Source organism: Aspergillus pseudonomiae (assembly GCF_009193645.1).
Source record: "Aspergillus pseudonomiae strain CBS 119388 unplaced genomic scaffold BDV37scaffold_15, whole genome shotgun sequence".
NCBI lineage: Eukaryota > Fungi > Ascomycota > Eurotiomycetes > Eurotiales > Aspergillaceae > Aspergillus > Aspergillus pseudonomiae.
This window is the reverse complement of record NW_022476007.1, coordinates 407,073-432,058: the sequence shown is the minus strand read 5'-3', so window position 1 is coordinate 432,058 and position 24,986 is coordinate 407,073. Positions and strand designations below refer to the sequence as shown.

The 24,986-nt window shown below is 44.0% G+C and overlaps 10 protein-coding genes across 10 annotated transcripts; 6 read left to right on the top strand and 4 right to left on the bottom strand.

The window, feature by feature from the left end:
* Window positions 1-1,397: 1,397 nt before the first annotated feature.
* BDV37DRAFT_291874 (uncharacterized protein) lies at window positions 1,398-3,167 on the top strand (the record flags this gene model as incomplete). Its single annotated transcript, XM_032089052.1, has 1 exon — window positions 1,398-3,167. The coding sequence occupies one exon, from the start codon at window positions 1,398-1,400 to the stop codon at window positions 3,165-3,167; it is 1,770 nt and encodes a 589-aa protein (XP_031944080.1).
* Window positions 3,168-4,096: 929 nt separating this feature from the next.
* On the top strand, window positions 4,097-5,172 carry BDV37DRAFT_242495 (uncharacterized protein). Its single transcript, XM_032081331.1, has 2 exons — window positions 4,097-4,207; window positions 4,264-5,172. The coding sequence occupies exon 2, from the start codon at window positions 4,545-4,547 to the stop codon at window positions 5,061-5,063; it is 519 nt and encodes a 172-aa protein (XP_031944079.1). The 5' UTR covers window positions 4,097-4,207; window positions 4,264-4,544; the 3' UTR covers window positions 5,064-5,172.
* A 1,749-nt stretch (window positions 5,173-6,921) lies between these two features.
* On the top strand, window positions 6,922-7,555 carry BDV37DRAFT_291870 (uncharacterized protein; the record flags this gene model as incomplete). Its single annotated transcript, XM_032089051.1, has 2 exons — window positions 6,922-7,444; window positions 7,541-7,555. The coding sequence occupies exons 1-2, from the start codon at window positions 7,010-7,012 to the stop codon at window positions 7,553-7,555; spliced, it is 450 nt and encodes a 149-aa protein (XP_031944078.1). The 5' UTR covers window positions 6,922-7,009.
* A 926-nt stretch (window positions 7,556-8,481) lies between these two features.
* BDV37DRAFT_269790 (DUF3723 domain-containing protein) lies at window positions 8,482-10,871 on the bottom strand (the record flags this gene model as incomplete). The annotated part of the gene is made up of 4 exons (XM_032084434.1): window positions 8,482-8,576; window positions 8,635-10,021; window positions 10,093-10,385; window positions 10,457-10,871. 4 exons carry the CDS (start codon window positions 10,869-10,871, stop codon window positions 8,482-8,484), a joined length of 2,190 nt encoding a protein of 729 aa, XP_031944077.1.
* A 1,105-nt stretch (window positions 10,872-11,976) lies between these two features.
* Window positions 11,977-12,855, bottom strand: BDV37DRAFT_269789 (uncharacterized protein; the record flags this gene model as incomplete). The annotated part of the gene is made up of 2 exons (XM_032084433.1): window positions 11,977-12,098; window positions 12,261-12,855. The coding sequence occupies 2 exons, from the start codon at window positions 12,853-12,855 to the stop codon at window positions 11,977-11,979; spliced, it is 717 nt and encodes a 238-aa protein (XP_031944076.1).
* A 425-nt stretch (window positions 12,856-13,280) lies between these two features.
* On the top strand, window positions 13,281-13,912 carry BDV37DRAFT_269788 (uncharacterized protein; the record flags this gene model as incomplete). The annotated part of the gene is made up of 2 exons (XM_032084432.1): window positions 13,281-13,705; window positions 13,819-13,912. 2 exons carry the CDS (start codon window positions 13,281-13,283, stop codon window positions 13,910-13,912), a joined length of 519 nt encoding a protein of 172 aa, XP_031944075.1.
* A 1,366-nt stretch (window positions 13,913-15,278) lies between these two features.
* On the bottom strand, window positions 15,279-20,163 carry BDV37DRAFT_242490 (Pfs, NACHT, and Ankyrin domain protein). The gene is made up of 2 exons (XM_032081330.1): window positions 18,967-20,163; window positions 15,279-18,910 (listed from the first exon to the last, which is right to left on the bottom strand). The coding sequence occupies exons 1-2, from the start codon at window positions 19,916-19,918 to the stop codon at window positions 15,717-15,719; spliced, it is 4,146 nt and encodes a 1,381-aa protein (XP_031944074.1). The 5' UTR covers window positions 19,919-20,163; the 3' UTR covers window positions 15,279-15,716.
* A 556-nt stretch (window positions 20,164-20,719) lies between these two features.
* Window positions 20,720-21,886, top strand: BDV37DRAFT_269786 (uncharacterized protein; the record flags this gene model as incomplete). The annotated part of the gene is made up of 5 exons (XM_032084431.1): window positions 20,720-20,812; window positions 21,261-21,356; window positions 21,395-21,518; window positions 21,573-21,815; window positions 21,852-21,886. The coding sequence occupies 5 exons, from the start codon at window positions 20,720-20,722 to the stop codon at window positions 21,884-21,886; spliced, it is 591 nt and encodes a 196-aa protein (XP_031944073.1).
* Window positions 21,887-22,217: 331 nt separating this feature from the next.
* On the top strand, window positions 22,218-23,536 carry BDV37DRAFT_269785 (uncharacterized protein; the record flags this gene model as incomplete). Its single annotated transcript, XM_032084430.1, has 4 exons — window positions 22,218-22,254; window positions 22,347-23,137; window positions 23,186-23,248; window positions 23,282-23,536. 4 exons carry the CDS (start codon window positions 22,218-22,220, stop codon window positions 23,534-23,536), a joined length of 1,146 nt encoding a protein of 381 aa, XP_031944072.1.
* A 268-nt stretch (window positions 23,537-23,804) lies between these two features.
* On the bottom strand, window positions 23,805-24,436 carry BDV37DRAFT_242485 (uncharacterized protein). The gene is made up of 3 exons (XM_032081329.1): window positions 24,389-24,436; window positions 24,183-24,327; window positions 23,805-24,125 (listed from the first exon to the last, which is right to left on the bottom strand). Exons 2-3 carry the CDS (start codon window positions 24,295-24,297, stop codon window positions 23,830-23,832), a joined length of 411 nt encoding a protein of 136 aa, XP_031944071.1. The 5' UTR covers window positions 24,298-24,327; window positions 24,389-24,436; the 3' UTR covers window positions 23,805-23,829.
* Between the last annotated feature and the right edge of the window lie 550 nt (window positions 24,437-24,986).

Here is a 24,986-nt window from a genome sequence, read left to right as displayed (position 1 = left end):
CTCAAAGACCAAATAGAGATATTACGCAATGAGAACGCTACTCTGCTACAGAAACTGAAGCTATCGGAGGAATACAGTGCTGAAGTGTCTCAGCGGAAAACAGAACTGGAATTTGAAGTATCCAATCTTCAGGATGCGATAAACGCCTCAAACTCTATTATCAGCAACTACCAGCAAGAAATCCAGCAATGGACTTCTACTGTCAAGTACTATGAGGCATACTGCCATCAATGCACGGATGAACTTAATCAAGTGATATCCTCCTTGCAGCGCTTAAAGGATTGTTTTGCACCTATTATGTGTGGAGAAGTAATAGAGTTCTAGCAGATAAACATTGTTGCATGGGGTTGGGAAAATTCACTTGAACCTCGAATGTAACAGCTGCAAGACTTAATATGCGTTTCATTTCTTTTCATTCTGTATGGATATAATGAAAACAAAGACGCTATATCTACTCGTGTTTACCTTATTACGCCTCGGGCAAATTATACGGATGTAGAAAGACACTGGCTTTTCACAATGCACGGGCATGTGGTGATGTCAAAAAAACATGGGATGGCCCAATGGTCAGTAGCCTTATAGATAAGACTAGAATGATATACAAATATTTTCAGTTTTGGACATGTAATTTACTAAGGTGTTAGACAAAAGATGTATTGTTTGTCACCTCAACCCTTGTTCTATATTTTCCCTTCCGGTGCGCATTATGCCAATGTTATATTGAGAAAACGTAGTGACACCTATGTAAAAATATCTGTATCACTAACAATATCGCAGATCGCTTTTTTACTGTCAAAATTATTTGTATTAGCCTAATACAGCGAATATTTTGAAACAGGTCCAGTCGTTGGATGTCCAAGCCACAAAGACATGAAACATCTCATGCATTACCTAGCGTACATACGCGAAAGAGATGTTGACGAAGTGATTGGCATTCAAGGTCATGAGTATGGCTCAACAAAAATCTCACGCCTCCACACACAGGGTTTTCAATGGCGCATTGCTTCGAATCCCCAACGTATTACCATAACATTTCTTTCCAGTAACAAGCAGTTATAAAATTCCAAGACAGAGATGTAATTGAAACAAAAGAAAGCAATATATTAGTGGAATTACGCGAAAGCCCTCTTGACGATAGTATTGTGTCCTTAGTATTACAGGCAAGCTTGTTCAACGGTTTGTATTCGCGCATGTAATGGGACAGATCTTGAGCGTAATGCTTTACCGTTACACGCTACATGGCATGTCTCTAAGGATGCCGGGTAAAGTCTCTACGATGCACGAGGTATATATAGGTCCATATCCTTCCGATTATCCCCCTTCCAAAGCAAGTTCAATTACTACATCGGAGCAAACTACTTCTCTTTACATACACTGAGCCACTTCTAACTCGAGCAATGGCGCACGAAGTTCCTGGTACCGAATTAAACATTAATACCACCTCTAACGATCAGTCTGCTGAAGTGGGAAATGCAGGTGGTGTTGCATCAGCTGGTACTGTGCAAGCCCCTGTGGGTACTGCGTCAGTGAGCCGGAAACGACAGGGCTCTCCGCTTGAAGCAGAAAATCCATGGGTGATTGACATCATTCGGGAAGCCACTTCGAAGCAAATTCACGAAGAGCTAAAGGCTAGTTTCTTACGCGGCGAGCCTGACATGAGTGCTGCAACCGTATTTTTCGCTGAAGTGAATCAGAAGATTCAAAAGGCGAACGATGAACATGGTGCTGAGAGGGACAAGGGCACAATCCCGGGCGATGCTTATGAAAAGCTTTATGCTGATTTCAAGACTGCTTTGGAGAAGGCTAAGCTCGAACGCAACGAAGAAGCTGCACTGTATGTTGTGCAGGAAACTCATTCAAAGTTTGCGAAATTTAACCAAGAGCACCACCTTCCTGAAGAGTGGAACATCAATCCTGACGCTTTCAAGCATGATAGCATGCCAGAAGTTGCCCCCAAACCCGAGCCTCAAGACAATGACTCGCTGTTCTCGGGCAGTCTTCCGGACTACACAGGAAGTGAGACAGATATTCCAGACAACGTGAGCACCCTCAAGGAGTTGGAAAGAGAGGCAAGGTACAACCAGTCTCTGTCTGCTGGTGAGGTCCTTTACTGGTGGAAGAGGGGTGTGGGCACACAGACATTTGTGCAGTACGGGCAAGGATCTAGTAAAACGTACCGGATTCGTGCAGGAAGCTACGAAGTGTACGACCCAGAAAGTGTTCCCCGCATTCTGTCATCAGGAGCACTGTCCGGTGATCCGTCGTCTGTGAGCTGCCGGGGTAAACAGAAGATACAGTATCGAAACGAAAAAGGCAGGATCGAGGAGGCATGGGCATATACGCGTGATCAGGTCCGTGGTATTGTAGGTGTCGGATGGAAAGTTGATGATGATGACGAAGAGGGAATAGAGCCACTAGACCTGCTCGTACCTGAGCCCTACGCAACTTACCCTCATACCAGGATTCTGGTTCTGTGGGTCGATGGTGCAGTCACTCTGGAGGACAGAGCATTCATCCGGCGAATTACTAAAGGATCTTACCTTAATGTCGCCCGAATCATCTATCATAAGGCCTTGCGACAAGAAATTCGTTATCGGAAGGCTGAGAGACTACCATATGAGCACCTTCTGGATCGTATGCCAACACGGGCGAAAGAAAAGCAGGTCATAGAGCTAGGGGATGAAGAATATGATCAGGACAGCGAAGAACTGAACTCAGTAGAAGAGGTTCAGCCCGAATACCGTGAGTCTGTGCAGGCTTCCACCATACGCCCAGCCAGCACCCGACCTCCTTCCAATCACGGTCGATCACGCACTAGCGAGGTCCGATTCGTTGAACCAGCTCCCGAACCGCGCAGGCCTACATCAGAACGTGGAACCGCTAGACCTTCGCCAAACCGCGTTCCACACAAGTCAGTGGAAATAGAAGATTCCCGCGACGCCAAGATTCGCTGGCTGGAGGAGCAGCTTGAAATGTCCCTGAATAGAAACCACCAGTCCTCCTATGACTCTTCATCACGCTGGAGACGTTACAATGGGTATGACGGTAGGCAGTCCGAGGTATCGGAATATACGCCTGAGCCGCGTCGCCGTCGGCGAGCAGTTCATAGAGAACGAGTCTGGGACAACTGGACTGGCAGCTGGGTCACTGCCAGAAGGGTTTACTAAATCTACTCACGGCCTGTGCTTGCAATTCAACATTTGCAGGTTTCACAACACTATCCCAGGGAGAGACCTCTCTGCCTTTCTTTTTGGGACTACCTAGATATATGATACGCTTTGGCTCACTCTATATCTAGTTACGTGGGATATGCTTCCCAATGTTCCTTTCATTATATCATTCCAGCTCTTGTTTTATTGTGCTTTCGTTTCAGATATTCTAGCTTCGCGCTGACATCTTTCGAACCCTCCCAGTCACTCATTGATAACCAACTTCATACTCTCCTTCTAGATTCTAGCACTTTGTTTTCCATAAATAGTCAGCTTATAGCTCTTCATTTAGTACTATTTTATATCTCACTATAATATAGCACGTATACCTGGACATCGTCCATAACAGCGTATATGACAGGCCATTGAAAAGAATACAAATACCAAGTGCACTCGTCAAAGGAGTAGCTGGACAGTATGAGTCGAAAGTTTTGCCTGCTGCTGTACTAGGTTAGGGTACGGATTACCTAAGCCTGTCATGACTGTGTCGTGCTCTTACATAATGATATTTTAATGCAGTGTGCTTATAGCCGTACAGGTTCTGTACCGTATTCTAACAATACCGTATGCATAGGGCTTTTGTCAACCACTTTATGTTCTGTAAACGGTCTCTATCGTTCGCATATAATCCCAGTTCTCGCTCGTAAAAATATATACAACACGAACTACACGACAAAAGGCCAAGGCCAAGGAGAAGCAATTCTGTTTCTTATAGTAGAACAATATGGAAAGTAGCAGCAAAGATCGCACCAGCTTGCATTGTCTACCGGTTGAGCTGCTCGAAATGATCATACGATTACTTAGCTCAACTACATCTTTAAAGCCTCTTTCGACGGTCAACAGAGTCTTTCGTCAACTATGCGTCCCATTCATTTTCCGAACACTTCGAATATCATGCTCCACGTCAGGATTGAACTGCCTGGTAGAGGCATCGCACTGTTCTATTGCACCATATGTGAAAGCAATCCGTTACGAGATTTCAGAGCGTATTGATCCTCGTACGAAGGTCCTGATGATCTGATCCAAGAAGTACTATTGACTTTACTTGTTACAGTCGCGCAGAACTGGGAAACATTTTGCACATATCTTTACACCCCTACCGAATATGCTCGTGACCGAAGAGATTCTTGCTGGGCGTTCGAAGGTGGGGAAGTGTCCTACTCTACCATATATTCCTACTTCAGTTCCTTGGCCAAAGATCAACAGGAGATAATTCAAAGCAATCGCGATCTCACTAGTTTGTGCACGTCACTTCCCTTATTTACAGGTCTTGATACGATCCAGCTTTGTTTCTCATCTTATATTAAGCCTCCCTTCGACTGGTGTGCCGAACGCATGCTACTGGACGGTCAACTCTCATTCCCACGTCATGTAGAGGTAATGGCAACAGCAATTGCCGCAGCCAAGAGATACCGTGTTGCTATTCATACTTTGATAATATCAGGATTCTACCCACGGGTCCTCTGCCAGTCTCGGTTAGTCACTGATATTATTAGCGAAGCATTTTCCGATGTCAAAGAGTTGCAACTTCACGATAGCCCAGCTATCTTAAATTTCTTTGAGCAGTGCCCTCTGCCTCAACTGGAACGGTTCGAAATAGGATGCTATTGGATGTCAGTTTCGCATCTGGAGAGGTTCATCTATGCTCATGCAAGAACGATCAAGTTCCTCCATCTTGAAGACATCTGGCTTTTTCGCGAAAACCGAGAAGGCAATATTCTTAATCTTACTCTGGCCGATACAAAAATGATACTTGACAGCTTAACCAATATCCGATGCTCTGGTATTTTAAGTGAACTGACGATAAATCGGAAAATCGATGGATGCTATGAGATCAAGGAAAGTTTTGCGTGAAAAGCTCCTGTCCTAACGAAAAGCTGGATAGGCTATATTCTCAAAATCCACTCAAAAGGCGAAGATTGGGACCAAATGCTTTCATTTTCTTTTCATTTTTCTATTCTTTCTGCGCTCCATTGCTTTTATTCTTCATCCCCTTCGCCTTGTTCGGGTTGCTTCATGGCTACAGGCGATGATTTTTCATCTCAATATCCTCTACATAAAATAATATATCCGTTCCTTTCAATCTAGTATCTTCTACCCAGTACTCACTATTGGGAAGCTTAACAGAGTCTGGTTGCCGCAAGGTTGGCTATACCTATGTTTTCGTGTTGCACAAAGCACACGCGTCTTGTACTCCGGTAGCCACAACATAGTATTGCTTGTGTAGCTTATCAACACTATCCAGCTTCCGGCGCCTGATTTCAATAGAGATATCATAGTATTGCTTTCCAACACTACATTTGAGTGTAGTTTATAGATCTATGGTCATGGTGATGCAGGTACCAGGCCTCGCACAGCACTAGCCTGTCAAGTAACTAGTGGTAGGCTTGTAGCCTCACTCTGCACTCTTCGAGAGTACGTACTCCATAACTACTGTAGTCCCTATGCTTCTAACCTTCCAACATCACACAAGGACGAGTTCTTGTGAATGATTATTTTCTAGTTCAACAATGGATCGAGCCGAAAAGCGTCCGTGGTTGTATGGGTTAACGCATAAGCCTTTACCGTGTATGTCCGTTATTCAAGTACAACCCCCGGATAAAACCAGTGGAGTACAGAACAGGATAAATTTGGTGTTTTAAAAAAAAATTCTGTAATACAGTATCTTACAATTCGATCGGCATTCACATGTGACTTCTTGTATCCCATTAAAGACTCTTGATGAGGAGCTGCCTAATTTGCGTATTTCAACGAAGATACGCGTTCAACGTATTATGTGGTATGGGTGGGGATGGGAATACAAGGTTCGTATAACAGTAACGATAACATGTAATGATAACAAGCTGTGACGGCACTAGCCATTCAAGATGTAATACCCACTTGTACTAACTTGCGAACACCGGACGGTCAAGCACGCTGTAACGCAGGCAAAACTAACATAACGAGACAAGACTGTATTACCACTTTTACATGAATAGGACAAATTTTCGCGGGTGTATTACGTTGTGTATTACAGGATCTGCGATACTTTCAGGGGCGAGATAAAAACAGGCCCTTGCAAAATATGCTTGGTATGGTAATTTTCGGATGGTTCGGTCGCCCTCCTCTCAGCAACTCTGTCCTCCCTGTCCCCTTATTCCTATGCAAACTAGCTGCTGTAACATCTTACATGGTCCTTACAATCTAGCCAGTGTTATTTAACCAACGAATCAGTGACAAGGCACATGAAGATAAGTGGATTACAATCTATACCAAAGGAATTTCCCAGTATTGCACGCAACACTAGGAATTATTGTAAAGTTGCCTTTGTCCATTACCTGGAAATTATCTGGTCATACCACCAGGATGTAGCCAAAAAAAGAAAAGAAAAGAAAATAAAGGCGTTGCTCGAGGAACGACTAATTCCCTCCCCCACCTAGAAAAGCTAAGACAGGGATAAAAACCGTTCATCCACGGTAAAGTTCCCGCCAGTTCGTTTTACGAAACCCACACTCAACGTACGTTAAATTTCCAAACATACGTAGCTTATAGTATTATAACCAGGTCACATACTACGAGTCATACGATTTCAGTAGAACCGCGGCGCCGAGAACGATATTGAACAGGTCCAGCTGCGACACCAAAGCCTGCTCGAGAACTGGTTGACAGACATATATGTAATACCTTATCAACCTTAATATTAAACGCTTCCAATATATATCCGTAAAAGGGTCACAAATCCACCATCAAGCAAGTCAATTGATTACTTTCCGACAGAGAGAAACAAAGAATATAGTATTGGCTTGTCTCAGTCTATCGACATGGGCACAACTAAGGGCTTGGGTTCACCGATCCAGATGAACCCCCCTCCCTATAACCGAGGGACAAGCTGCACTGCAGCCGAAGGAGGTGATCAACGAGACACGACTTTCGTCAAATACGGTAGTCCATTCACGATGGATCGTCTCTTCATTGGCCTCGATCCCACAGATAGCGGTATCACCGCCATTGAGCTTATAGAAAATAGGCCTGTGTCTTTCGTCCTCAAGGTCAAGATCCATGACCGTGATATCAAACTCGATCGTCTACGTCCAACATGCCACAGGTACCTCGCCAATCTCAAAGAGGCTTTTGTGTGTCACGAATCCCTTCTGTTTATTTACGAGAGGTGGGATGGGGTCTCACTCAAGGGGATACAAGAATTGCGACCCACCTTCGAGCTCGGAGAAGTCGAAGTGGCTACGATTTGCTGTCAGGTATGTAGATCACCTCTCAGAGCGCCATAAGTGGCTGATCAGGTGTCATTAGATTCTTCACGGGCTTCACTACATCCATAATACACTTGGTATCAGCCATGGAGCCATTAGCGAGCAGAATATCTATATTGATGATAATGGTGATGTGAGGATAGGTAGGCATGGTCATGTTTGGCAAAATGAAAGGTTTAGGCTTATCATAGGTAGGCAGGATTGGCGAAAGCATGATCCGAGGTTTAATTCATGGAGGAGAGGCCATGGATATAAGTGCGACATTGAATATTGGACGAAAGCTACTGGGCCTGCAAGGAACCTCTGGTGGTCGAGGAACTGTGGGCTTACTAGCGCATGATTTTACGGCTGCGCCACGTGGCGTCACTATCGAACAACTTCTTCAGGTAAGTTACTTGCAAGCTGATATTCTTTGCACACCGAGAATAAGACTAACGAGCCTCCTAAGCATCCATTTATGAGGCTTAATGCTGGATCTTGGTGCCTTCGACCAATCAATCTCCTATGTACAATAGCTCGGCGGTAGAATATCACATAAATACCGCAAGATCAAATACGAAATGTCCTTAGAATATATTGTCACCACAACCGAACGTCGAAGCAACACCCCTCAACAGCGTGTTTCATAAGTCGCATTTTAATAGCAATACCAGTTCCTTCAACCCTATCTACGGACATTTTGTCCTTAGAAATGTCATGTTATATAGCCCGTAGTGCTTCGTTGAAGATACAGTCCAATAATAGAATTATAGTTAAGAAGCGCACATAGCATAGCATCAGTTTGCTGTAGCCAGATCAACTCCTCTAGACAAGCTTCGAATTTTAGGAACCGAGATGCCGTTTTGCTGTGCGAGTATCTGAAAGGTCTGCCTTCCTTTTTCCGGTTTTGGCATCGTAGCATGAAATATACTCCCGCAGCTTTTCTGCCGATATTCTTCCTTCTTGGTCCTCCACCCCATGTAATGGACTGTCAATCTTTCCGACTAGTATCAGCCGGTGCTGCAATGCAGTGTCATATACTACGTTCACCTCAACCTGGACAATACCGAACTCATTGCAAACGAGGAAATAATGCTCTCTGGAAAGATCCTGTAAGGTAGAGCGCAATTCCCAACCACCACTGACGAGGAACTTGTAATAGCTGCGCGTTTCAAACAGAAACAAAATAATCAACCTACCATCATCTGCACCATACCACATCTGAAGAATGTCAACTGCCTTGCGATGTACTGATATCTCAGCCTTTATTGCGAGTGGAGCTTTGGAATCATGCTCTTCAAACCCAGTAGCAAGAGGCACATCATCCGTAATGACATCCATAAGAGAACGATCAGGAGTTCCGGGTGGGTGAGGTAGAAGCTCAACAGGCTCGTATTGGTAGTCATCAGGAGATCCTAGAGTGACCGGACGTCCATATTCATCTGCGTCGCCATTTGCACCCAGAGTTTGATTATTTTGTTCTAAGCCCACCACAACATTATCAGGAGCTACGCTTTCTGATTCCATTGGAGCAGGAATCCGCCCCTCTCGTGCCAGCTCTGGATCTTCACTGGGTGATGAAGACTGTCTCTGGGAAAATATACTATACAATGGTTCCTTCCCGAAAAAAGCAAAAATAATCTCCCTCGTGACGGCGAACGACGTTGGGTATTGTGAAGGAGATTGATCTGCGCTGTATATATTTCCGACAAACAAGTGTGCTCTATCTCTTAGGTATTCATCCAGTGTGGGAGAATTATAGCGTCGTCGGGACATATCCTCATAACGTTCAGTTGTAAATGCAGGTGGACTCCGTGGACCTTCCTTGTTCCGGGAGAGACTGCGCATGCCGGCGTTGAAATGGCGTGCCATATTCTGTACTTTAGAGTCATTAACTAAATAAAACATATTAATACAAAGACTTCGAAAAAGCTTCTCGGGGCCCAATCTGCTTTCGTCGGTACTCTGAAGTTCACGGATTCTATTGGACGAGAATCCTAATCGAGTTGCTAAGACAGCCATCTCACCCAATGACTGGCCATGAAGATACCAAGCTTCAGTTTGCTGCTGGCCGTTTACTTTTGGCGGTCGAGTAAAGTGCCTCAGAGCGAACAGCCATAGTTGGATGATACCGATGAATGACAGATTAACCGGTGCAGGGGCTGGGCTGAATTCATATTCTGAGATTTGTATCTCCGTATTATTCCCGATATCACCGACTCTGAAATGCCTTAACAGCGCTTGGTTCACCGTGTCTTTCTTTCTTAGTGGAATGAGGTGGCGGAAGGCTTTCGCTGGTGATTCGAGGAACCGTATATCCTGACTTAACGTATGAAGTGACAAAATCCTGCCTGGCGTTTGCAGTATCTTTTGGAGAAGACACTGACGATCCTCGGGCTCTGGAAGCCGAGGGAACAGTTGTCCCGACCTCATTACTTCTGAGATGAAAGATTGATCATCCAGAGAGTATTTAGGCATACGCCCTTCGATCAGTCTCACTGACTCTGCATCTACCATGCCCCCCTTTTCCATGCCGAAGAAGTCCGACCATTGGCGATAGATTTCCTTTAGATAGTGTGATACCAGCTATTATTCATATTAGTATAATATGACATAAAAAACAGCTCTGATGGTGGATACGGTCCAGAGTAGCATACCTCATGACAACGAAGGCCAAGTACTTGCCTCACTTGTGAAGCACTTAAATGGTCCCAAAGCCCAATGTATGGTAGCAACAGGTCAAATCCATTGATAAGTATGGGAGTCTGTTCAAGCCGTCTAATATGCTTCCGCCGTTCATCCGTCTGGAACCTTGCCCACCATTTCCTTTCCTGAGCATAGTGTTGGGCGAGTTTATAGTGCCGGTATATACGAAAACAATCACCCTCCTTGAAGTTCTTGGCATTGGTAGATTCTTCCCTTAGCTGGATGATCGCTTCAGCAGGTATATCTATCATTTGATCAGCATGAGTGATATAACAGTAGTTATTATATGCCAGACAACTTGGGAATCATACTCACCGTCGAGGTAAAGGTCAACTAGCCACGATGCTACTGCGTGTATTTCGGCTGCCTTCAAGCGATGTTTTCCGTAGAGACAAAGGAGTCTCACATTCTGGTTGAACGATAATGTCGGCGGGTTGGCATAATCAAATAACGCATTTGGTATGATATTGCACTGCTCGATTGTCTGACAAAGAATATCTTCTTTGATAAGTGCGGCCACTCGATGTTCAGGTTCAAGTTGCTGGCAACCCTCAAGTTCGTAGATTTTGGCCAGCCTGTCTACATTCCTGGGATCCAGTGGCCTAGACCCGAGGACCTCCTCACCCTCGAACATTAGATGACGTAATTCCACCAGTGCACATCCACGATAGCTACGCAGCCTCCGTTGAGTAATTTGGTCTGCTCGCTGACCTAGTCCGCCAACCTCCATTGTTGCTTTGTTGTTCACTCTATAATCGCACCGGAACACGAAGGTATAGATCACAGTTCAGGTGAACGCTACTGTTGTACAGTGCATTCTTATATTTAACACTATCTGTCCATGGCCCAAAGGTCCCTTAATTTAATGATACATTATGGTCGGATCCAGACAGCGAAGACCCTAGTCGCTCTGAAAGTAATTTCAGACGACAATTCAATAATATAGTAGTTAGAGAAGTAGTAAGCCACGTACAGGTCTTGAACCGTACAATGACCAGATAATCTGTGAATGTACAATTGCTTGCAAACACACTACAGTGCAATTACACTGTGTAGTGCAAATACACTGCGTAGTGCAAACATACTAGGTAGTGCAAACACACTGTGTAGTGCAAATACACTGCGTAGTGCAAGTACACTGTGTAGTGCAAACACACTGTGTAGTGCAAACACACTCTGTAGTGCAAACACACCGCATAGTGCAAACACACTGTGCAGTGCAAACACACTGTGCAGTGCAAACACACCGCGTAGTGCAAACACACTAGGTAGTGCAAACACACTGTGCAGTGCAAACACACCGCGTAGTGCAAACACACTCTGTAGTGCAAGCACACATCGCGCTTGTTCATACCAGTCTAGTATCTTCAGTTAACTCTCATTGTCATCGGATAGATGAAACAAACGATCATCTTTGGCCATTCCATGTGATGAAAATTTACCAATGGGATATAATTCGACATTCTCACTACCTTATACACATGCGCTACCTAGTGTGGATATAATGCCTATTTCAGATATACCACTTATTGCCTATGGCCATGCAGAAGACCTATTTAAGCTCGTACAACATTGTAATGGAACCGCTGGCAACATTAGACTCGTCAAGTAGCTGAATGGGAGCTATCTAAACTATAAATTGGGAGAGAAAAATATATGTCACATTATTTGTATCTGTGTATAAATTACTCAGTCATGGACGCGACAGCCAACTCGGAACCCAAATGGCAGTGCTTCCAGGTAGTATGGCTTGAGATTCCAGGCTCCTTCAGGCGTAGCCAGCTGCAAAAAGTCATCCTGTACCAGGGATCAGATTGTGAACATTCTTTTTAACCTTATCCAGAGCCTTTTACCTTCAATAGTTCTCCTACAGATTTACATTTTGTATTGTCGATGAACTCTTTAGCAGATACTGATAGGTTGGATCCAGTGGTCATAGTATCTGGCGTCTCAGACCCTACTAGCAGGGCGCGGTCATTGAGGCCAATGACCATAGAACCAACGGCCTTGAGATCGAGGTCTCTGTCCCTCAACGTCCTGCCGTTGAGCATACTGTCGCCAATATTAGCTGACAAGTTAGCTGTATTGGTCTTCCTTTCCTATAGGAAAGTCGACTTACCGATCTTAACTTCACCTTTCCATGTCAGTAGAATATTGCTCGGGTTTATTGCTCCATGAGACATCCGCAATTCTGAATGTATGTACTGTAGACCCTCTAAGACCTCTCTGCTGACAGTAGCGATTGCGACTTCGCTAAATTGTACGCTTCCTGCAAGGCAGCCTAAGGAGATAGGGATATGTTCATATTCATAAACGAGATGTATTTCGCTTTGCGCTTCAGCATATTCGAAAAGACATATCAGATTCTTATGTCGCGCTGGCTTCAGATTTCGAATATGCTTCTTGCTGCTTCTTGGGTATTTCTTAATCACGCAGAATGGCAAATGATGAGCATCTTTGAGGGCTAACACCCCTAGTCCAGCTTGGTCGATTGTGTAATACTTATCTATCTTGCAAGTACATTTCTGTAGTTCGGTATCCCGCTCAAGCAGCTTTCCTGGAGACTTTTGTGGAGTAGTGTTCGAAGATGCGGCTAAGTGAGTCCCTGGTTTCTCAGTGAAGGAACTAATACCTTTTGTTGGAGAGACCTGTAAGCCTTGCTCATGAATAAGATGGAGTGTTTTCGGAAGAAGAGTCTTGCGTTTGCCAGACATTGTCACGGGCAGTGGAGGCCTCTGGTAGATAGCGAACAGGAACAAAAACCAATAGCTACTCTTGCAGAAAGAAACAAAAGGAAAGGAAGGGAAAGGAAAGGAAAGAGGAACGACATCAGTGGGACACTTTCAACTAGAAAGTCTGGTACAGCTGGCGAGTTATGCTCTTGGACAGGGATGTGTATTTCATGACGGTAACAGGGATGAAGGTGTCTATTCGGTTTTGTAATTACTGTATTACACCTTTCTACGTGGGAGATTACTGTCAGCCAGCTGTAAGTATTATAAATGACAATCAGTTTATTACGACTTTTATCAGATGCAGAGATGCTTTTGAGGTAAATAAAAGACAAACGACTTGTTCCTATCGTGAGTAGTATCTGTCTATTACTCATTCCCACTTTGTCTCTACGTGGTCGTACATTATGGGCAGTGATACACTCAGGTCGGAAGGCTCCTGCGCAGAGGTGGTACAGCAGAGTGTAGGCGATGAGAAATCTGGGATTCGTCGCAAAGATACAAATCTGACCGTGGAAACTGAATATGTACACATGCTTCTGGAGCTTGACTGTATCCATTGGATATATAACTTCCTCTCAGGCTTTGCTAGTTGGATTTTATTGGCTGGCTATCTTGTGGTGCCCGGGACTTTTACCACTCTTCAAAGTTCTCACACGGTGAAGCAAGAACTTGATACAAATCGAACTAAAAAAGCCGTCCTAAGCACTATTCAGAACCCACCATTGATTGGTATATCATGCAGCTTGCTCGTCATTGGGGCCCTCACGATGACATACCTCTTCTTCAGATGGAAACAAAATTATTTCTGGCTTATTAACCGTTTATTTATGTAAGTTTCCTACGGAAGTGATCGAAAAATAGGGCATTGACTAAGATCTACAAGCCCGACTGCCCTCAATGCAGTAGCCGGACTTCTCACTACGCTTATCAATATCTACACAGCCAAAAATGGGAATTGGTCCATTATGGCTCTTCTAACGGTAATTGCAACGGCAACGACAGCGTTCTGCTCATTATCAGTGGCACTATTCTATAAATTTTGGAAGATTAGGAAACTGAAGGAGGAGCATGAAAGAGAACAAAAAGCTGGCTTGGTTATAGTGTACCCGTAGGAAGGTGCACAAACATGGAAGCGATACTTTATTTCTCATATGAACAGCGATTCGACGTCCGTGGCGGCCCAACTAACAGTATTGCTTCGGCGTCGACAGGGAGAGGGCCAACGTTTGAGTCTTGATTCTTTGTCCAACATCGAGATCTAGAATGCAAATCTGCATTTCAGATGTGTATTGATTATAACACTAGTACCTACAGAGTTCGCACTTTTTTTCACACTCATTTCAGCGATCCCGAAGTATACAGAAAGCCAATGTTTGGTACTTCGTTTTTTCTCTTTTTCTTTCTTTTTCTTTTCTGTTTCAATTCGCCTCCTCTTTTCCTTCGCTTTCTACTAAGTTAACTTGAACTTCTATCGGATTTACCACTCAACGAGACAGTCACTAGCGAAATGGCCTTCACCAACAGAAACCTTTATAACTTGCCGAAGTGATTTAACTCTGAACTAGCTCCAGAGTAGCTTTTCCATATTGGGCTGCCTGGAGAGATTATAAGGAGAATTAATGATATTTCATACTAAAACGAATAACAATACTTTTTTTTTTCGGGAAAAGAAAGCGCGTTGTAACACATTCTTTGCCAAAAAAAAAAGAAAATACAAGAAAAAGGAGGATAGTCAGAATATTGGCCATACTTTACTAAATTACGATATATAGCTGACACCGACGATTGGATAGTGCTAGATCAAGGAGCCAACAAAGAAACCGACGGAACATTCAGCTGTTCCTAAAAGAATATAAATACTGCCAGCAGTGCGACACAGATATTTCTTTAACAATTCAATTAAGGTATAGCAGCGAGATTGCCTTCTTTAATTCCGATAGGTCCTGGCCTCCATCAAAAGAGCAGCTGGTAGATAGATCCATTAACCCTGTCAGATATCTAGACTCTAACCAACTTAGGCAACGTACTATCCAAGACCCAAACAGGTCACTTCGCAGGAAATTGCGGCTCGATATAAGTCCTAAATATTTAGTATAAATATCGATACTAGAAGAGAGAATTATGTAGCAGTATTGCCCTATTTCTAGGCTCTTAGGCTCTGGTAATAGTGGTTGTAGAATCTATAGCAGATATATCTAGAATAGTAATACCTCTACCAATCATAGTCTAGGATATCAAACATTTCCAGGCTACAGTGTTTCATATATACAACAACTTCATTTCAGAAAATTAAGCGTTGCTTAACTTACTCATCATCTATTGGCACTCATTATCCTCTTTTCTAAATTTAGATCTCGATTTCTTTATATAAAGATCATTAATTTAATAAGTGGCAAAGTGTAGACTAAGAAGCAGGAGTCTAGGCTATACAGGATATATCATAGTTCAACCCTGATTTAAAACTCACAAATCCTCTCTCGACACAGACCAGTTACACTGGTACTCATGTTTAAGGTCTCAGAGATAGAATCAAATAACATCATCAAACCGAAACTGCAGCCTCAAGTAATTGTTCCTATCTTGAAGCAACTAAAGGAAAAGAGGGACCAACGCGAACGAGAAAAACAAGCTGCCCTTATTGAAGGTAGTTTAAGATCTGGAAAATACGTGCTCTTTCTACAGGAAGTTCCTTTAGATCAAGACTAGCCACTGCCGCGCATGGGATTGTATGCCTAGGACGAGCACTAGGAGTCCTATCATCCGGTCTTATTATCGTTTTCGCTTTGAAAGGGATATCTGCACGTTCTAAGACGGATGCTAATTGCAAGCGAGAAACCCCATCATAGGAGCGTACTAGCCACTGCGCTCAAATTCTTAAAAGATTCTTTCCATTTCCCAGCAAAATGTAAGAGAATAACGTCCGAAAATTTCTGATGAGCCTTCTCTTCGGCGTAATCGAGGGGGGTCTTGCCAATCGAGTCTCTGGTATGCAAATCCAAGGCATCTATTGATTCAAGGAACTCTACAAGTTCCTCGGTGAACGCACCATGAATTGCCCCATGATGTATAAAAGTCTTGCCATCAGTATCTCGTGCTGCTGGGTCCAAACCTAACTCAAACAGTAAATTGAGTGTTTCATGATCTGCTCCGTTATGATGCATAAGAAGATGCGCCAGATTTTCTTGACGTTCATTGACCCATAGTGGATCAGCACCTTTCCATATGAGTAGGTAAAAGATATCCCTGTCAAACTTTAGGTGGAAAGAGCCCACATACAGACTGAGGCAAGAGTTTCCCTTTGCATCTGGTTTGTTGGCGTCGCAACCACACTGTATCAGGAAATCAACTGCATCAACATAGCAGAGGACGGATGAGACATGATGGTGCAATGGGCTCCTGCCGTGGTCATCCAGCGAGTGCCAAAGCTGCGAAAGCTCGCTCTCGCGAGCCTCTGACATGTACTGCAGGACATCTAAGCGACTATAATTCAGTGCATAGTGGAATGGATTCAGCCCATGGATATCCTTCAGCAGAATATCGTGGCCGTTTGCTACAAGATTGCGCACAACCTCTAGGTTACCTGCCCTGCTGGCAAGGTGGAGACACGTCTGATGCGATCCGTTCAATTGTGAACTATCAGCTCCTTTCTCAATGAGCTTGCGTAAAATTGACCACGCATAATCTTTTTGAAAGTCTATCACATGTTGAGGGTAATCCCCACCAAGGTTAGCCAAGTTGACGTCGATAGTCCCACTCTCTAGGAGTATCTCAACAATATGTATTCGAGTTTTGTCAATGTATCGGAAGATATTGAAAGCTTCTTCACTTTCAAAGTCCGTGATCAAACCTCCCCAAGACTCAATGGCGTATTTGCCATTCTCCCAGACATCCTCATATTTGCGACCTAGAAGATGGCGCCTGATTGCAAGATGTAGTGGCGTATCGCCAAAATCGGAACGAGCATTCGGATCGGCCCCATGTCGGAGCAAAAAAGTGGTCGTTTTCGTGCATGCGTTCAATGCAGAGAAATGAAGTGCTGTTAGACCGGAATCTACATTCGCTCGAGCTGCGACTTGCTGGTCCTGAAAGCTGTGCGTAATGATGCTCACTGTTGTTCGTCCAGGCCACCATTGTCTTTCAATTCTTTGGCTCACCTCGAATCCATTCTGAAGGAAAACTTGTGCAAGTTCTGGATCTGAGTTCCCAATGGCATAAAGGAAAGGCGTCATATTATCTTTGTCACGCGCATATTGGGAGACCCGGCTTTTAAGCAGAAAGTCGGCCAGTTCGCAGTCATTGTCTCGGCTATTTTTGCAGATCAGATGGAGTGCGTTTTGATAATCGTCATCTAGAGCATTCACAGACGCTCCAGATTCAACTAAAAGTTTTACGGCTTCAAGTTGAGAGTGTTGAGCGGCAGTGAGCAAAGGGGTTCCGCCATGCGTATCTTTTTCTTCCAGCTCATCTTGAAAGCACGAGAGTAATGGGATAATCCCCCAGCGAGCTGCAACATGAATGACCGAGAGCCCAGTGCCCAAATCACCCCCAGAGCCTCTTTTTAAGTAGTTGTGACTATCTAGCCAACATTTCCACGACCCGAGTCGGTTTCGAAAAAATTGCTCAATCTCCTTTGAAACAGTAAATTCTGTTTGAGCTAGGTTTGCATGTTCCGGCCAGTGCAGTACTGAATAACCAAGGAAGCCGTGGCTAGGTTCCAGTGTTGACATATCCATGTCTGGTCGACAATACTGAAGGATAACCTCGATGCACCGATATGAAAGAGCATAATTTGATCCTCTAGGGTTGATATCCTGCATTTCCAACAGCAGAAAGTCTTGAACCGACCTGTGCAGCATTCGCACATGGCCATTGTCAACGACAATCAACAGATGGCACAATCCAATAATGTCTCTCGTGAACTGAAGGCGAGTTTCAAGATCTTTGTCAAGGTATAGTCGACATGCCCCAGCTATTTCCACCAACGTCAGCGGTCGCATTGCGAATGCAACAAACTCCAAAATTCTCTTGATAAGTGGGTAATCCTCTGAGCCATAGACTGTGGTGGATGTGACAGCTGCATCAAGCAGGTTTTGATATAAAGAATGCAACCCTCGTGGAAAAGCCTGGAGTGTGTCGATTACCTTCCTCGACCTCACCGATCTCAATTCGTTATAAACAATACCGACCCAGAGAAAGGTTCCATCCGCCTTCTCTTCAAGGATGCGAGATACTTCCCAAGCAACAGGCTCAGTGTACTTATTTCTCGTTGCAAGCTTTTTCACCGTATTCTGTATCATAATTTGCAGATCTCTCTTTACGTCTTCGCAAGTCCCTAGGTCTTTACATCTGAAGATAGATAGGCAACACTCAAGGTTAGGATATGGACGACTGATGATCAGCATGTGTAACTTGTGTCGGGCTGAACTTGTTAGGCCTTCTTCACTGAATGACTGGTATATTTGGTGAAGCAGCATTTCCTGGGAATCAGCTTCGCATTCGTCCAAGGCATCAATGATGCAGTATATCTCGGGCCCCTCAGCTGCTCTTCCCATATCCATCAATATGGCCCATAGCGTATCAAATGAAGTAACAAAGTCATCGCTTCGAACCTCATATCTCGACATGACAATCCTCATGAAAGGCGGATATTGATTAAGTATCTGATATATGAGGCCCCTTAGGATGGATGTCGCCTCTCGCTGGCGCTCCGAGCTGGCTTCGCAAAAGAAGAAAGACAGAATATTATGTCCGTCCACGAAATAATCTTTCTCCGGTAGCTCCTCTACAAGTGTCATGGCCATTGTCGACTTGCCGATCCCCGGGTTACCATATAACCAGAAAACATTTTGTTCCAGGCCATCAATGTCTTCATCTCGCTGAAACCAAGATTTGAGCTCGCTTGACTCCAAAAACCAGCTGCAGGTCCCTGGAGTGCGATTTCCTTTTCTCCGCTTCAAGGAGCTCATGTCTTCCTCAGGATCAGTGATGAACAGATTTTTCAAAAACACCTTTTCCCTTTCAGTAAATCCGAACCCTAAAAATACCATTTAGTAGGACGCAGGTGATAAACAGATACCCAAAAAAGCATACCTTTCTCTTGGCATACGGTGTCCTTCACTAGGGGAACGAGTGATAATAGTGCCTTTGTATAAGCAGCTGCGGCAAGGGCTGCATAGCCCTGCCAGTCGTTCTGCTTATGAGAATCACAGTAGTCACATATTCCCCGTATTACTAAACATGAAAGCTGATCCATAATTCCCGCCGCCTCCATTTCAAAACAGAGGGCGTGGAGATCTTTGGCAATGGAGTCTCGCGCCTGCGCATCCTTCATGACTTGATTACCTGACACAATTAGGCCGTAATGAATATGCGGCTCATCACTTGCCCGCGGCTCACGCGAAACCAGTTGACTTTTGTCGCATGATGAGCAGTCCGGGTTGCCCCTTGGATGCTCATACATTGCGTGAAAGAGCCAGTCCTTGTTTGGGCGAGAAAAGTGCCTAGTTGCCTGGTGTTCCTGCAAGGCATCAGAAACTATCTGCTTAGTCTTTGTCTCCGGCAATAGGTAGGATGACCGCATTTTGGAAAGGACGGTTAGGAGAAGCGGAGACGGCTTGTTGAGCAAACCCATGGGCTCCAAGTGTCCATAGCACATCTTCCCATAATCATACTGAATCACACCGCCGTATTTTCCAGTAGGCATACTGACGACCACATCGCCAAGGCGAACATCGGCACCGCTTAAAGGTGCCCCCCCTCCGACTCCGACCATCAACCCGAATCTAATAGAGGGGAATGTTCGTCTCATATGAGCCACCGAAAATGCGGCAGAAGTCGTTCCACAGACACCGGATTGTAGGCCGACAATTACTATATTATGTCCACTCATGCTCCCAAGAGTGTAGATATTACTGTCAATATCCGATTGGGGAAGTGGACTGTGGACGTCATCGAGTAGGGCTGTCACAGCAGCCTGTTCGATCGACAATGCGCATATACAGGCGACCGTGTATTCATAGTGTAATATATCCCGCGTCGACATTCTGTGGGATAATAAGGGAGACTATAATTGACTATATCAGGTATCTGGGTGCACACATATCAGGGTAGGAGAGTCCAAAGGTTATATAGCACGGCGAGTGAAACTTGTCACGACGGAGGAGGGGCTAACTGCCAGGCCAGAAGGCTGACTGTACTAACCAGGCGACAGCCTTAAACTTTCGCCAAGCGCGCTCGATCATCACTAGGCTGTGTACTTCGTCTTCCAGCAGAAAAGAAGTTTCCAACCGGCTAAATTAATTAATTGCGCTCTATTACCGTGGTAGCTACTGCCCGTCGATAGAACTACAGCGGATCTCACTTCTGTACTAAAGAACAATGACGTAATTAAATGGCTCAAGTTACACTAAAATTTGTGTCACGTGATTATATGCTCTGCTCTTGGCCATGCTTATCTATAGGAGGCAACTTGATCGATCGCCCCGCACTGTATCCATGACTCTCAGCTTCTCAGCCCCACGCTCCCACTACGGTAATGGCCGCTCTTGCCCGTTCATCTACCGCCACATTAATAAATCTGCCTGTTGAACTCCAATTTCAAATTGTCGATCATCTTGACTACCCTTCACAATTTGTTTTGTCTCAACAAATAGGTATCTACGCTCTATTGTTGAGGTTGAAATGCCTACAACAGTTGAGCAAAAGTTATCATACTTGTGTTGCAGAGACATGGAGAAGGTAGTATTATATAAGGACTTATAGTTGTATCGTAACAGAATACTAACAATAATAGGTAAGAGGATTGCTTTGCTTGTAGCCGCTGTCTGAGGTTTCCGTTTCAAGGATGAGTTTGCCGACAAACAAGTGTCGGGGAAAAGGGGGAAACAACACGTTGAAAATAATCGTCGATTCTGCCTCACTTGCGGTGTCTGGAAAGGTATATACCAAAGTGGACAAGTGATACAAATTAATAAACACGATCACTTCCTCTGCTGTGCGTGTTGGGCCACAATATAAGGAGAATACGGGGATACTCGTGAGCATATAACAGATCAAATCCTCTATCTTCTGCCCTCGACAAAGCTGGCTGTAGCAAGATTCACCCTACAAATATAGTCTATCAAACTGTGCTCAGACCACGGCGCTCAAATAGCTCACGGGCATAGCATCAGCGAAAATATAGACTTCGCAGGAGTCTATTTAAGAATGCGCATAAATTTGGAGTTGAATGTGATGCTGATGTTTGCGTGATTCTTCGTACCCAGAAAGATGGTCGAACTTTTTCTTTCAATACCGACTCTTTCGAAACGTTCCTGCCTTTAGTGGCAGAGTTGGTACGATTTCCCTTAAGTCCAATGCAGTGCCAGCCTATCTATCGCTAGAAGAATAATAAAAACATCACTCGAAATGCTCTCGGACCATCCTTCGCAAAAGACCAGCTCTCCGCGGCTGAATCACCGGCTGTATCTTTACTTGGTAACGTTTCACGTTCTCTCACTTCGTCGATTTGTATGAGCAGTCTCTGGTTCAATCCCCCAGATCTGATTGGGACAGCCTGCGAATTACCTCGTGCAACTCTCGGCCAAGAATCAATCCTGAGCAAAACAATCCCCCTAATCATCATGGACCGGATATAAGTGACAGTATCGGCAACGCCACCTAGGTCCTTTGTTCGATGGCGTTCCCGCCCAGCCTAGGAAATGAGGTTTTCTATATCGAAGCATATATATCTTCCTTCCACCCTGGTGACCAGCTTGTTCTTAAGGTTACTCCTAAGACAACCATTAAACTGGCCCGGAAACACCGACTGAACTATTCCGGGTATCCAACTACCAGTAGCAATAACTGGCATCAAACGGAACTGCAACTGGCGGTGTTATATACACAATTCCATCAGGTGCTAGTTAATTTTGTTTATTTAATTCGTGGGGACGTTCTGGGTACCTTATAGGAACGCTAGAAACAAAAGGTGCCAGGCTCGATCTGGAAACATGTTAAAACTTTGATCTAGGGTTCTTCTTCCCTCTCTTAATTGTATATATCGGTTGATAGTGTTTTTATCAGTTAGAGGACCTATTGAAGGTTAGCGTGGGTTATAGATCACTGATTGGCACAGCCAATATACACTAATAAAAATACATGTCTCCATATGAGTTGTACACTTTAGGTCATTGTATTTACACTACAGAAAGGACGTTGGCCCTTCTCCCAAGTAAGGCAATTCTTACTTGACTCTTGTTAGGTAAATTTTTTTTATTACCAGGGTTTGCAAGTGCCACAGCTTTGCAGAAGAGGGTTCCCCGCTTCGTAAACTGAGCCAAGATTGGTCAATGTATGCAAGTATGTGTTGTTCAAATGCGACTTGTCCGCGGCAAATATGTAAGTTATTCTGAAATGAATGCCTTATATGATTCAATTTTTGAATCCATTCCCGTTATCTTGAACCCACCCAGTAACCAAGGCAACAATAGCTTCTATTCGGATCGCAGACATCCATCGTCCAGATCTGACAAATTCTGAGAAAATAGGGCCATCCATCACGGATGTGGAGTATTTGTTCTCTTATAATTGGATCGAATCGTCCACCCCCACTATTGCCGTCCCCGGCTGCCCTTCTCTTTGGTCCCCACGCAAAACCTCCAAGAAAGTGGCCAAAGACTCTGGGCTTATTTACATCGCTCAAAACGCGGTTCGCTATTCTGAAAGCCCTTTTGAACCACTCTTTCGCTCGTTATATATTGAAAATCCTCTATACAACATACGCCTAGTTGATCTAATAACTGATCGAAACAATATTCATAAACTTTTATCGTTTATCAACCTAAATCTCTCTAAAAATGGACTTGAACCTTTTACCATTGACGTCGAGGTCACGAACAATACGGCGATTTTTTGTCGAATGGAAGCCGAAACATATATGTTTATCGGGCCATACGAGTTCCGGGGCTACGGTCACGAGTTTAAGAAAGCGTTCACTACTACCCAGGTTTCCGCTAGTACTGGGCATTATAGGATTATCTCCTACAACTTCGGTGATTTAAAATTCATAGTACGCTACGAAACTGACGCATATGTTGATGAGTTTTTAGAAGTTCAATCTCGAAATGTGGAATTGGAAATTGGGAGCTTACTAAGTATGATGAAAACCTTGTCTCTTTCGCAACTCGAAAGTCGCTCTCGTCTTCCCGCCGAGTCCAAACTAGTGATGAAAGAAGAAGGCAAACAAGTATTAATTCAGTCAACTCTTGAGATTAAAACACGTGTTACTCATAAGCCTATTAATCTCCAAGAAGTCCTTCCACAGTTATAGGTATCGCAAACACCTAATCTTGTCCGTGCCTACCACAAGGGTGGCTTATTTGAACCGCCGGAAGTCGAAGCTGTCGCTCGTGAGATTACTAAATAGGAAGAAGACCATGCTAGTGATCTTAGGGGTTTGGTTATACTGATTAAGGAAATCATCAGAGTGGCGAGGGAAAATGACGGGAACGCTGTTATCAAATATGACGGTCGAAGCGATAACCTTGAGGTTTGGAGGAGAAATGGAAGCAAGATGTTACCAGATGATCTTTATTCGAAGCTCGATACAATCAACCCATCAGATGACGAGAACACAACCGAGGACAAGTTCTCTGAGCCATACCTTTCTGACGAGTCTTAGGTCAGAATGTTTGGGGAGAAGAATCTCGTATGACTAGGCTAGCCTGCAGGTATTTCGGGGATATTGCTCTCTGTCTCAAATTAAAGTTCTTTCAGGGTCGCTGGTGAATACTTATGATGGCTCTAGCCGCCGTAATATTGATTGGAGCACGTTTTCCACATGATTCAATATTTCCACCCCTAAAGCACGAACTGTATCCTTTTTGTTCATTTTGAAGTTTAATCTGAATTTATCCTAAAACATAGTGCCATCTTTATTCACAACAGTCTTGATTTTCAATAAAACAAGAGGAATCAGCTCTTCTCCCGAGAAACTAACGACTGCAGATCTGCAAGAGCAGAATCAAGGGATGAGGCTTTCTGAACCTCCTTTACTAGATTGTTCACATCATCTTCCTTCCCAGAACGCAGGATACTGATTAAGTACATGGATACATGTCGATAGCTTTCCATGTCTTTCTCTGCAGCCTTCCGTGTCAATTTTCGCCGTTTGTCTGTTAAAGGCTCGAAACAACACTCGCTGTTCGTTGCAGCGCATGCTCCACAGGGAGGAGGGCCACTGCACTTTAGAATATAAGCAATACTTAAACGCACGTATTATGAGATAATACATACTTTTACTTTCTTTCGTTGACACGATGAGCAAGCTAAACTCCGCCGCTTTGACCTTCGCTCGGCACAGTGAACGGGGATAGGAGGCTTATGAGGGCTGCGATATACTGCAGGCAAAATTGTTCTGAGTGGGGCTGCAGGACCTGCCATTGACAACGTTCGCACTGGTGCTAATCGTGTGTAGGTGGCAAAAAAAAAGAACTCAGGATGGAGGTGAGAAACAATAACTATAACTTACGAGACCAGCTTCGCATTCTCTTTATAAGAGACTCTCTTTCTGTTTCTATTTCTGTTGTGTTATCCATGTTTGCTATTTTTCCAATAACAGACGCTAAGTATGCATACAGCAAACAAAGACTAGGGCCAGTTGGAACAAAGAAAAGCAAACTGTACTATTATAGGTATAGATAATATTCATCTTATAAATCCTTCCAGGTTTGTCCTTTGACATTTATAGCACCAGTACAAGGTTAAAATATCCAATATCTTTATACGCTGATATCCTATTCTCCTTTAGGAAGAATATCTCACGATTATACAAAGGAAATTGGAGTATAATTAGATATCTCAATTGTGGGGTTATAAGGTGGATCTGGGTCACATGCGGCCAAGAAGAAAAAAATAAATATAACAATAAAAGAAAGTACAGATTGCGAATGGAGTCGGAGAATAATATATCCGTTGTGCTAATATCCTTTGAGATATTTCTGTCGTCTACTCGTCCGCCTCTTATCTGCAGATCCTCGAAGCCCTGCTGCCACTGCTGAATATGCGGGTTATTACCGTGAATTTCTTCATGAACTGGTGGACTTAGTACGAAATGAAGATCAAGTAATGTT

Excerpts from the sequence above, each read along its gene's own strand:
- BDV37DRAFT_242490 (XM_032081330.1), bottom strand. The coding sequence starts at position 19,918 with ATGTCGACGCGGGATATATTACACTATGAATACACGGTCGCCTGTATA. Across the intron at positions 18,911-18,966 it reads CACCGTATGCCAAGAGAAAG|GGTTCGGATTTACTGAAAGG; the intron begins GTATGCTTTTTT and ends TGGTATTTTTAG.
- BDV37DRAFT_242485 (XM_032081329.1), bottom strand. The coding sequence starts at position 24,297 with ATGGCAGGTCCTGCAGCCCCACTCAGAACAATTTTGCCTGCAGTATAT. Across the intron at positions 24,126-24,182 it reads GTCAAAGCGGCGGAGTTTAG|GTTTAAGTATTGCTTATATT; the intron begins CTTGCTCATCGT and ends CATAATACGTGC.
- BDV37DRAFT_242495 (XM_032081331.1), top strand. The coding sequence starts at position 4,545 with ATGCTACTGGACGGTCAACTCTCATTCCCACGTCATGTAGAGGTAATG.